This window comes from Nyctereutes procyonoides, unplaced genomic scaffold (genome assembly GCF_905146905.1).
Source record: "Nyctereutes procyonoides isolate TBG_1078 unplaced genomic scaffold, NYPRO_anot_genome, whole genome shotgun sequence".
Lineage (NCBI taxonomy): Eukaryota > Metazoa > Chordata > Mammalia > Carnivora > Canidae > Nyctereutes > Nyctereutes procyonoides.
In genome coordinates, this window is record NW_026575042.1 from 7,674,778 (window position 1) to 7,687,308 (window position 12,531).

The 12,531-nt window shown below is 46.5% G+C and overlaps 1 protein-coding gene across 1 annotated transcript in view; it reads left to right on the plus strand.

The window, feature by feature from the left end:
• Positions 1–12,531, plus strand: part of ITGA9 (integrin subunit alpha 9) — a 335,241-nt gene that overhangs the window by 47,868 nt on the left and 274,842 nt on the right. The window contains exons 7-10 of the mRNA XM_055321450.1: positions 2,282–2,367; positions 4,443–4,511; positions 9,036–9,173; positions 11,689–11,794. Of these exons, the coding sequence (XP_055177425.1) occupies positions 2,282–2,367; positions 4,443–4,511; positions 9,036–9,173; positions 11,689–11,794 (399 nt within the window). The remainder of the gene's footprint in view (positions 1–2,281; positions 2,368–4,442; positions 4,512–9,035; positions 9,174–11,688; positions 11,795–12,531) is intronic.

Below are 12,531 nucleotides of genomic sequence, written 5' to 3' on the forward strand. Positions count from 1 at the left end.
CCTTAGTACCTGTTCTAAATGCTATAGTTCTGGATACTATTTCGTTTCATTCCTGAAACAACCTTATGAGGCAACTATCATTACCTGCATTTTAGAGGTAAAGAAACTGAGGCATATAGAAGTCTATAACTTGAAAAGGTCACATGGCTTGTAAATAGCAGAGTGGGGGCTTAAACCTGCAGTTTCCAAACCTGAAGCTGCCTGCCATATGTGTGCTGTGGAGACAGCGTTGACCTCTGGTGTCAGCTGGGAGCACCTCAGAGGCGCAGAGCGGGCCTGACATTTCCAGGACCTGCTACAGAGCCCAGTGCACAGCAGGGAGACCTGAAACGTGTCTAGAAGGCAGCCCAGAACCTGGTATGGGTATGGCTTTAGGGTTCAGAGTAAGTCCTTTGAACCTGTGGGACCTGTGGCTTCTTGCTCTGTACCAGAGACCTTTACTGCTGCAGGGCTTCCAAGGGTCACTTAAGGCTTTGAGATCACTCAATACTCTTAGGTAATGTGGTCAGGTCACAGGGTCCATAAGAATTGACCACAATATGGTGTCATCACAAAATCCAAACAGCTTGTGATCACAGCGTTAAGGTTGAAGGCAAAGACAAGGTTTGGGGAATATATGGCCACCCATATGGGTTTCTGCTGGCTAAAGGAGAACTTTTAGCCTGCCCGCAAGCCTGTCTCAGAAAGCAGGAGACATTTAGACTAAGCTCAGACAGCTTTGACCTTTGTTTCTAGATTGCTTTTGCATCCAGATTCTTTCCTCATCTATTCACCCACTCACCTATTGCCTTCTCCCAGGAGGGAAGATGGCACAGTGGTTAACAGCAGAGGTTTTGGAGACACACAGATTGGATTTGAATCTTTTTTTTTTTTTTTAAGATTTTTTTTATTTACTCATTAAGGACTGAGAGAGAGGCAGAGACACAGGCAGAGGGAGAGGCAAGCTCCCTGCGGGGAGCTCAATGCAGGGCTTGATCCCAGGACTCCCAGATCACAACTTGAGCCAAAGGCTCAACCACTGATCCACCCAGGCATCCCAATTGGATTTGAATCTTGCATTGTTATCTAGGGCATGTTACTTGACCATGTTTAGTTTCAGTTCCTACGTCTATAAAGTGGAAGAAATAATCAGACCTTCCTCGTAGAATTGTGAGATTAAAATTTGCCGGCATCCGAAATCACACGTCTGAATGTTCACAGAAGTTTTGTTCATAGTAATGCTGGGATTATTGGGAACAGCCCAGCCAGATGCCCAGCAGGAGAATAAAGATGTTCTGTACTCTTCATACAGTAGACCACTGCTCAACAATAAAAAGGAATGGCTGCTATTATACTCAGCATGGATGAATGTCACAGGTGTTAGGTTGAGTGAAGTTCTAGAATAGGTAAACATAATATATAGTGATAGAGGGCAGCCTGGGTGGCTCAGCGGTTTAGCGCTGTCTTCAGCCCAGCACAGAATCCTGGAGACTTGGCATTGAGTCCCACGTCAGGCTCCCTGCATGGAGCCTGCTTCTCCCTCTGTCTGTGTTTCTGCCCTCTCTCTCTGTCTCTCATGAATAAATAAATAAAATCTTTAAAAAATATACATATATAGTGATAGAAAAAGAGTAGTGGCTGCCTGTAGGAGAGCATTGACTTGAGATGGTAGGAGGGAACCTTCTAGTTTGGGGTCTGTGCCTAAATTCACTCTGGGTGGTGATCACATGGCTGTGTACATTTGGACACTTTGAGTTCTATACTTTAGATGTATACACTTGACCATATAAAAATTATATCTCAAAAAGAAAAACATAAAGTATTTAGCACAGTACCTGTTTTCTTTTTTAAAGATTTTATTTATTTGGCAAAGAGAGAGAGAGTGCACAAGCAGGGGGAGCAGCAGGCAGAGGGAGAGGGAGAAGTAGACTCCCCCCAAGAGCAGGGAGCTTGATGTGGGGCTCGACCCCAGGACCCTGAGATCATGACCTGAGCTGAAGGCAGGCACTTAACCCACTGAGCCACTCAGGCTCCCCAGTATAGTATCTGTTTTAAAGAGGACTCCCAGAAAACACTCTTTCCTGCCCTGATGTTTTTGTGAACCTGACTTTTTGTGAGATGAGCCATTTCAGGGTGAGAAGACTGATAGAAAGATCCATTTGTTCCCTGGGAGGTTATGTTCCAAGAATAGCTGGGTCATAGGTGTCCAGGGAAGGGATGCTTGAGACCCTTTTTCCTCTGATGGGTCTTTTTTTCCCTGCCCTCTCTCACTCTCTTCTCGGTGAACGCCCCTTCCTTACAGGCTATGCAGTGACTGCCGGCTCCTTCTCTCGCCCGTTCACCACCGATGTGGTAGGAGGTGCTCCGCAGGATGAAGGCATTGGGAAGGTGAGAAGTAAAGTCTGGAATAGCATGGAGTCAGACACGAGGGGGGAGCATGCTGCCCCTGGTATAGAGGTTTGTCACTTATTTGATGTGAACATTCTGCTAGGTGGCTGGCAAGTAAATGAAGCCATGAGGAGTCTCCCATCAGCCTCCTTCTGACCACTTTTGAGAGCATACCCTGAAAGCTTAATCAGAGAGTGAATGCTGCTCACAGATCTCCCTGTTCTCATCTCAGTGCGTTTGGCAGCTCACTCTGTGTGTGATGTTATTAAGACTGACCATTGGCATCATGGGGTCCTCCAAAGGAATGGTACCCAGCACTGTCCAGGCTCCACTCTGTCAAGCCTTCCCCAATTTTGACTTTGACGTAACAGAATCAGGTCTAGTCCCAAGTATCTTTGGGACTTTACTTATCTTGAGGCCTGGAGGCTCATATTTATTTTCCCAGTGTTTTAGAGCCAAGACTGGTTCAGTCCAAAGGCTGAACTGGAAATATGTGGGATCAGTTCTCCTAAAGGATCTTCCCAGGGTATGGGAAAGACCCCATGGATCCAGGGCTTTCTGGTCCCTTTAGGAATTGTGGCCTCTATGGGTCCAAGAGCATGAAGAACTATGCTTGCTGGTTCTTTAGCTCCAGGGCATGGGAAATCTAGATTGAGTAGGTCTACATGAGTCAGGAACCTGAATTTTTAACAAATTCCATAGGTTCTCTGATAGAAAAATCTGAACAAAGGAATAATCTTTGTACCTGAGGCAATAGGGTGGACCTGGGATAGAGTATGGCCATATCTCTAGGGGCTCAGAGAAATGGGGTCTGGATTTTAGAGATGGACCCAAACTACTGTTAATTGGAGCCTTGAGCCAGCATGTCAGTCTGGCCAGCTGACTGGGCTTTACAGGTACATCATGAGAATCATTTTCCCAGATCCCCCTGGGTAGGAGTTAGGAACTGTAGCTCTCGTTTCTGGAACTTGTACCCCCCCCCCCCCCCCCAGCTACCACCGGTGCTAGGGAGAAAAAAAAGCACCTGCCTCCTGGGTCACAGTCATGCAGATGCCTCAATGCTTCCTTTTCTCACCAGTTACACAAACTTTGATCTGATTGGTGCTGTTTTCTCTGCATATGCTTGTGATAGTTTCAAGATAGTCAAGTCTTAGGATGAGAACAGTATTTATAACTGATAGAACCAGACAGAGAGAATCCTGGACTCAACTAACAAAAAAGAACCTGAAAATGCTTCTTTCACTTGGATCACATGAGAGGTGCTGGGGAAACTGGTTATAGCTGACAAAATTGTTGACTGTCCCATTCCCAGGAACCCTAGAATAGACCTCTGGCCTGCAGGATTATTTGTTTCTGGTGTCAGGTCATAAACACATTCTCACTAAGGTAGAGGCTTCTTACCCTCTAGGAGGGTCCCCTACCCTGGTCCTCATGGGACACTTCCTATAAGATGCAACTTGAAAAAGAACTTCCACAGTCCTGGCATTTGGGAAGTCCTTTGTGAGTAATCTTCCTTGTGGTAGCGATGCATGGTGCATACTAAAGGCTCTCAAAGTCCTGCAGTAGAGGAATTGATTTAATGTTTAAATCTGGTGTCTCCCCAACTAAACTCCTGCTTACTTAAGCAGATCATAAGGCTCTGATATTCTGTGGAATCACTTTGGAAAACTGCTCTGTCTGAAATACTCCCTTCCATTCCTCTGTCTTCCATTGCTCTACCTGCAGCAGCTCTAACTCTTAGGAATGAAATATTTCAAGGAAGAAAATGCATACTTCATCCAAGAGTTGAATTGTTTATTAGTAATTTGTAAGCTCCTTGGACCTTATTGTGCATGGCTTCCATGAATGATGTGGTTCAGGAGCAGAGGATGTGATTTCTGCCTTGGAATTGAAGGACATTCTTTTTACAAAGTTGGTAAAGTGCAGGGAATGCTGACTTCTTAATTGTCAGCTAATTTAAGTGCACTTGCCCTGTGCCTCATTGGCCTTGATTAAAGTAGGACTCTCAGGAGGATGCTGGTAAATATCTTTGATCCTGGCTTCTATCTTAACTAGATTTTTTTTTCATTCCATAGGTTTATATTTTTAGAGCTGATCAAAGATCGGGCACGTTAATTAAGATTTTTCAGGCATCAGGTAAAAAGGTGAGATTCTTGACACTGTTATCTTCTTTTTTGCTTATGAGATGTCATAATGTGGGAATCAGTTCATTTTTTTAGAAAATTGGTGGAAAGGTCCTACCTGGGCCTTAAGTTTGTATGGTGGCTCCGCATGCAGTTGCCTTAACCTCCTCAGCATTGTGTGTAACCTGCAGATTGTGGAATTCCTGCTTGATTAGGACATAGGAAGCAAGATGCATTTGGACATGACCAAGTTACATCACAGAGTTCAAAATAGTTTCATAGTTCAGATACTCATCAAAATTACGACTCGTGGGGTCTCTCTGCCTTTTGCTACCTCTCATCCATCTGCTGCTCTCTTGTACCTACACATCAACACCCCAGAAATCACAGTTTAGTACGGTGGCAAACCCATGATAGCTAACCAAGTAGGCACGCAGGCACATGGCTCTCACTCTCCCTGTGTCCCTGGCCCAGCACCATTCCTCCTCATCCTGAGCTCTCTGCCACCATTGTCACAGGGACTATTGTCACACAGAGAAACCAAACAAAAGTCACTCAGCTCCTTTGGGAACCTGGAAATAGAAATAGCTTGGGAAGGCTGCCTTGAAATTAGTCCTGGGCAAGGTTGATCTGCTTGGGTTGTCTTGTCTTCATCCTGGCCCTAATTCTCTCTCCATTTCCTGCATGTTTCCATTATGCTGCACCATAGTCTGAAATTAAGGCAGGTAGAGAGTGCTTTGATTAATAAGCAGCATTTTTTCCCAGGCTTATCAGTCCTGCACCCCTTAGTGTGGCTCAGACCAACAAGATTGTTGAGGGAGATTGGCTGCTCTCAGGGGACACATATTTGGGCTGGAAGGCCAACAAAGTAATTTGGAGGCTTGTCTTGGTGGAGGCCTCAGTGAGCTCTGGGAAGAAGCACAGGACCCCTGGGGCCTGGGAGGGAGATTCCAGGAGATAGGAGAATGTGGAAGGTTGTTTTACCTCCCGCCACCCTAAGAAAGGGTGAAAAGCGATTATTTCCTTTGTGGGGCAGGCTGTGTGTCCCAGCCCAGTGTGGGGTTAAACCTCCTTTCCTCCAGCCTGGCACCATTACACACTGTTCTGGTGGTGGATATTCTCATTTCCCCAAATCCCACTCACAAGTGGAATTCTCTTTCAATTTTAACAATGTTAATGTGTGTACTTGGTATAGAATTGTCATAATCCTTTCCATTAAAAAAAATGCATTACCAAATCAGTTTTGTGAAGTTTTCCCTGGGAACTGCACTGGCCTATGTTATTTTAACATTTCTAAAAACCCAAAGCAACAGCACTGGAAATGGACTGTGAGCAATTCTGCAAAAAAGATTTTCCAGGCACCCCTGACAGTTCAACAAGAAGTAACTCAGTGCCATTTGTGAAAGAGGCCCAAAGAGCAAGTAGGATGTAAATGCTCCTAAGCCTAACATTTTTTATTTTTCTTACAAAAAAATAATAAATAGGTGAGTGTACCTACTGTGGGAAACCCAGACCCCCACCTCTCCCCTGCAAACATACCTGGGCTTGACAGCATAAAATTAAAGGAACCGTCCCCCTCTCCCTGCTTTGCTGAGATATAATTGACCTGTAGCACTGGGTGAACTTAAGGTGTTCAATGGATGGTTTGATCCATCACAGTAAGGCTAGTTAACACACCCATCACCTCACATAAATGCTATTTAAGGACTCTAATGTGATGTGTGGAGCTGGAGCACACCTGGCATCCAGTTTTCAGAGTATCTTCACGTTCATTTCCACCTGTGTCTCCATGCCTCCTGCCCACCACCCCCACCAGCCACCTGTGCCCAGGGTGGTCATCCTGGTATAATTAACAGCCTATAATTGTGCCCCGCTCCTTCTCAAAAACCTCCTGGTGCAAATGACAATTTACATGGCCACTCATCTGTGACTGGCTGTGGTCATGTTTCGGGCAACAGATTTAAGAGCAGGTGGTGGGAGAGGTCAACATTTGAGGAGCCACTTGGGCACACTTCCCGAGAACTTTACGCCGTGGAGTCCAGGACAGATTGGTTTGTGTATCTGCTTGAATGTCCTTGTGATGTGTTGGGGCTCCCTGAGAGGGGATGGAAGGGCCAGGTGTTTCACCCACCAGTTCCATGGCTCTGTCACTTGTCACTTTCATTAGGGATCTACTTGCCTTCACTTTGCACCATCCTAGCTAGAGTCATTCCTTTCTTACACCACTCAATCTTGCTTTCCCATTTTTTCTGACTTTAACCCCATCATAAGCTTTCTGATTTTGAAATGACAATCACTCTCTTTATACATATGATTCTGCTTTTTGCAAGAAGAGAAATTCCAGTCTCTCTGACTTCTCCATTACTTCAGAGGGAAAGGACATGACCCCAGGCTTTCAAAGGATGTCTGTAGCTTTACCCCTGTGTCCGGAGCCACACACACACAGGGGAGGGTTCTGACTCAGCCAACCACTGGCCCACTTCTGCTTTTTTCGGCCAGGATTTGGTGAGGTAGTCCTGTCACCTGGCCTTACTCTAAAAACAAAACAAAATAAAATGAAACCTCAAAGTTCTGGGTTTTTTCGATTGACAGCCTTCATATAGTACATCTAAGAAATCATCAATATGTGCACAATCCAGATGTTAATATAGACACACATCCCTGTATTTCCAGACTTATGGGAGAATTCTGATCAAGGAACACCCTCCCCCCACCCCTGAAAGCATGTCATTGCCATATAGGAGTTTTATTGAGTTAACAGGGTATCTGAAGTGTTTGTATGTCAGAACTTAGATAGGAAACTTCATGTTCAGGGATTTCTGATTGAACATTGATAAAGATGCCAAGTTAAATAGCCCATTGGAATGAAGCACATTGTTCCCATGGGGCTCAGCCAGAGAGAACAGCTAGCAGCTTTGGTCCTCGGGGCCTTGTGTGGGTCTCACCAGCTTGTTTGTTTGCTTATTTTACTAAAGTCCAGATGGAAAGATCGGCAAGGCCACCGAATTAGTGACTGGCAACTTGGTCTCAGCTGTGAATCCAGGCATTGCCCACATGCTTCTCCTTTGGGAATGGGCGGTGGTAGGGCGGGGTGGGTTGAGCACAAGTGGCATGTGACTGAGGAGGGGTGCCAGTCCCCCGGTTCACTGCAGGAAATGTACCGGAATGCCCTCCACTCTCACACTCCCTGGGGCAGCGGCCAACAAACTGCAAACTGCAATTCCAAAAGAAAATGCTTGTTGCCATCAGTAGAACCAGAGGCCTTTTATTTGAAAACATTTATTTTAAAAGAATGGCTTTTTTTTTTCTTTTCCCTTTCCAAGAGGTTGCAAACTGGCAGCCTTTAGAAAGGATGCAGCCTGTAAAACTTTGTTTGGCCTCCCCGGTATGTTTGGTTTTTTTATTCTGAACAAGTTGCTCACATTTTTTTTTAAAGATTTTATTTATTTATTCATGGGAGACACAGAGAGAGGCAGAGACATAGGCAGAGGAAGAAGCAGGCTCCCTGTGGGGAGCCCAATGCAGGGCTTGCTCCCAGGACCCCGGGATCTCGGCTTGAGCCAAACGCAGACGTTCAACTGCTGAGCCACCCAGATGCCCCCAAGTTGCCTGTGTTTTAAAAAGAGGCACCTCAAATACAATTTTTGATTTTTGGCTTCTTTTAAAAAACAGGAAGGTTGGTCTTCTCTGGGTCAGCCTCCCTCATGACAGCAGTTGGCTGCGGCTGGGTAGGAGCGTGTCTAGTAGCTGGCTCTGTGGGCTCCTGTTTGCCACAGTCCGTACCACTCATTGTTTGTTAGACACTGAAACCAAGTGTCACTTGCCACCTGTGACCAACTTTACAATGTTACATGTTTTTTCTTATGGTTTTTCTGTCACCTGCCTGGATCCCTTTGGCATTTGGTGTTAAGACCCCTGATTTACAGTAATAGGCATTGGAGTAAACCGTGATACGGGAAGAGCCAATGTAACCTGGTTGTGTTCCCTTATCCATTACATAGTCTTAGGAGTTGTACCTTTTCCTGTCATTGCAGTTCATGCCTTCTTGATTAGCTTTAGCTCTGAGCAGGCCCAGGGGAGGGGAATCTATTTCCCCATGTAGCATTTCTTTTCAAGCTTGCCTTATGTTACAGAATTTCATATTCCTACATGGTTGGCCCTGTCAGATGTCTGTTATATGAGGCGCTTTTACTATGGTTGTAACCCATTTTGCAACCTCAGCTTGCATTTTTAAAAACCATACTGTATTCTCCTGGGATTGGTCCACTTGTTTTCCCCTTGGTAGGGTTCCAAGGAGGGGGCCTCTGAGCCTGTTAGCTTTGGTCTCACGTTGCCGGGGCCCCAGCATAGCTGCCAGGAGCCAGGGAAATCAGGCATTTCACCACTGGCCTGGGCCTTCTGGCTTATGGGGCAGCATAGCCTTCCTTCACAGCCTCTGAGGGGCTTGGGAGCAAGAGTTCCTAAAACAGTGGGCTAGAGGAAAGTGAGGACCTCCTGTGTGAGGGCAGACACTGAACGCTTTGTTGCAACTCGACTTGGTTGCAGATGGGCTCTTACTTCGGCTCCTCCTTATGCGCAGTTGACTTGAACGCAGATGGCCTCTCTGACCTGCTGGTGGGGGCCCCCATGTTCTCTGAGATCAGAGATGAGGGGCAGGTCACCGTCTACATCAACAGAGGAAATGTGAGTACAGTGCTGGGCACTATGTGGATGAGTGTGTGTGGGGGGACATCTGTCCAGCAAAGGGTGACTGAGACCCTGCTGGGCTGGGCACTGGGCCCCATAACCCAGAGGAAGTGAAAAGATTCGCTTCCTACCTTCAGAAAGCTCAACATTCCATTAATGGAAAGCTGTACACAGTGTTATCACTGCAAACATACAGGGGTTGAAAAAAATTGTAATGTCTGTTGTTTGATTTTGAGTGTCTATTATGTACCTGAAACTGTGCCTCCTGTTTTCTATAAATGATTTCAATGTAATATCAGGGGTCCCATTTCTCAGATGCAAAAATGAGGCCCAGAGAGGTTAAATAATGTGCCCCCCATCACACAACTAGAAGTGGTGGGCTGGAATTTGAACCTAGGCCAGCTGGATCCCTGGGAGTTGTGCTACCTCCCTGGAAGTATCTATCTATGCACATGCCCAGGGGAGCAGAGAAACCTCCTGGAGGACACAATGGCTGGGATGAATCTGAAGGAGTAGGAGTTAGGCAGACAGGCAGGGGTGGGCTGGGAGCTGGGCAAGTGGGATGAGGCATGGGGCAGTAGGACCACTTAGTTCTGGGGGTTGCTTGGGGACCAATGCAGTGGCCAAGGGCCATGATCGTGGTGCCCTTATCCTTCAGGACCATGAAAGAGGGGTGATGGTGTCAGAAAGATGCCTCTGCCCCTTTGCAGCTGAGTGGAGGATTGGGGGGATAGAGTGGGGGAGTAATGCACAGTGGAGGTGGGAGACCAGTGAGAAAGCAGAATCTTTTCAGCATCTAGAATTAAGAATGTTCAACAAGAGAGTTAAATGCATCAATTTTGTCACCAAACATGAGAAAATGGTTATGCGGTAATCAGTGAAAAGCAGGATGAAAACTTGCTCTACAAACAACCTTTATAAAAATACACAAAATGCATAGAGAATGTTAATAACAGATCTTTGTGTGTGGTAAGCCTTGGATAGATTTTTAGTTTTATCTTTACTCAAAGAGCAAGAATGTAATTCTTGTTAAAAAAAAAAAAAGTACACTTTTAAGTGGTGACCAAGATGCTAGTTATCCTAGTTGGATAACTAATTCAATTGGAGGGGACAATGGTGTTTAACTATAGGTGGGCAGATGTCAGAAAGAAAGGGCAGCCATGTGAAGAGGAGCCAGGGAATGTTAGAGCCGTGGGCTTTCTCAGATGCTTGTAAACTTTTTAAGGAAGTGAATCTAAAACCTGGGACCGAAGATACTTCCTGGTACCTTCTGCAGTGATGCTTGGCACTTGCAGCCCCCTTGACATTCCAGGAAAGGGACAGTCTGGTGTGGGGAGAAATGAGGTGGTCATTATGGAGATAAGCTCAGCAACAGTCAGTGGCTGCTGGCTACTCTGTTTGTAGGAGAATGAACATTCACATAGTTATGAACTTGTCAGGCAGCAAGGTGATCAGCTCAACAGTGTGTCTAAATCAGGGTGTGGAATCTTAGAGCAGGATAACTCCCCAGACACATTGTGCCCACACATTCCAACACCCAACCAATGTATCTTAATGCCTGTGTGGCTTCCCTAAGTACAAGGATAGAATATCTGTTGAATCTCCCTCTTTGATGAATGATTATGAAGCAGTGCAGAGGAATGGGAAAATGGTGACTTTGGAGTTAGATGGACCTGGATCCTGGGTTTTCCACTTTCTAGCCTGTGCAATGTGGACAAATAACTTAAAATTAGTGGTTCAGTTTCCTCATCTGTAAAGTGGGGGGAGCCACGAGGTCTGATCTAAAGCCAGACACTCCTTGGGATGGCTTGTGGGTGTGCAGTGAGTCCAGGGTACCTCTATGCCAGGGCAGATTTAGACATTCTTATGCCTCAAAATCTCAGATTGCACTTTAATACTCTGATACTGACATGTCAGTGATTTGGGGTAGAGTGGGTATCCTCAAATGGCTTTTACTGCCACCATACACCATTAGCTCCCTCCCTTTGTTATCTGGTGTTTGCTCGAGAAATGCAAATCTGAGTCCAATGAGAATAGGCATGGTTGTGTATGCCCCCCACCCTGGCCAAGAACTACTGGGTGTTGGATTACTAATCACACGTACCTTATAAAGCAACTTTGTACTAAAAGTCACAGAAGAGAAAAAATAGAAATATGCATGCCCATGTAAAACAACTTTGCAGAGGAAAAGGTCAGGGCTGTTGAGAAGATTCAGTGGTGATAGGTATGTAGGTAGGTGGGTTTATGGAGTGTCAGGACAAGGAAGATGTGGGGTCGCTGGTCACTGTGAGAATCCTCTTCCCTCTAAAAGGCATCTCAGGCTGTGGGAATCTTTCCTGCTGCACAAGTGAAAGGAACTCCTTTTGCCACAAGGAAAGAGCCTGCAGTCCTGCCTGGGTGTCTCCTGTTGATGGGTGCACTCTGAGGGTGACATTCGGAGCTTTGTTTGTTGTTTGTTTTTCGGTTCTGTTTGTGTTTTGTTTTCCACTTTTTCCTCCATCCTGCTTCCCAGGGAGCCCTGGAGGAGCAACTGGCCTTGAGTGGTGACGGCGCCTACAATGCACACTTTGGGGAGAGCATCGCCAGCCTGGGTGACCTTGACGACGATGGGTTCCCAGGTCAGTGAGGTTGCACCTGCCCTCTGGTTTCTCCCTGACATGATGTGCTGCTGGATCTGCCTGCCTGCTTGGAAGGCCCCCGTAGGGAGGGCCGCCCTTGGAGAAGATGTGCTCCATGCAGGCACTCAGGGCTGGGCTCTGCTTCTGCGTGGTAGCTTCTTGTCAGCCTGGAATTCTTGGCTGAGTGTTGCGGTGCGAACGCACCTGGGGCCGGGCCACCAGGGCTTCTTGAAGCGGACGTATTTGAGGAAGTGGAACAAGCTTTCTCCCGCTACCAGCCCTCAATCTGAGCCTCTCTGGCTCTACCGTGTTGTTAGTACAACGAATGAGGGATAACTGAGACATTCTCAGTCGTGAGAGCGACAGCAAGGGGATAGTCTTGCACGTGTCCCTGCAGAGAGGTTGCAGCGGTGTGCACCCAGTTTCCAATTCTGTCTGGACTGCAGATACCTTCACAGCCTCTTGGCTCCTGTTTCTGGCTTGTTCAGTGCCCCCCCTGCTTACTGTATATGCAGTAGATGGACATCAGGACCTGTGGGAGCCATGTCTTCGGGGTGATGGTTGTGGCAGAGGACAGGCTGGGGGGCAGCTCTTGCCTCAGGCCAGACATCCAGGCTCCTTTGATACCCTCATGCCCCTGGCCACAGAGGACCTCTCGAGGTCATGTGAGCGTATGCCCCTCACCCTTGACCTCACTTCTGTAAACACATGACTTTTGTTAGAAGCAAAGGGAAGAA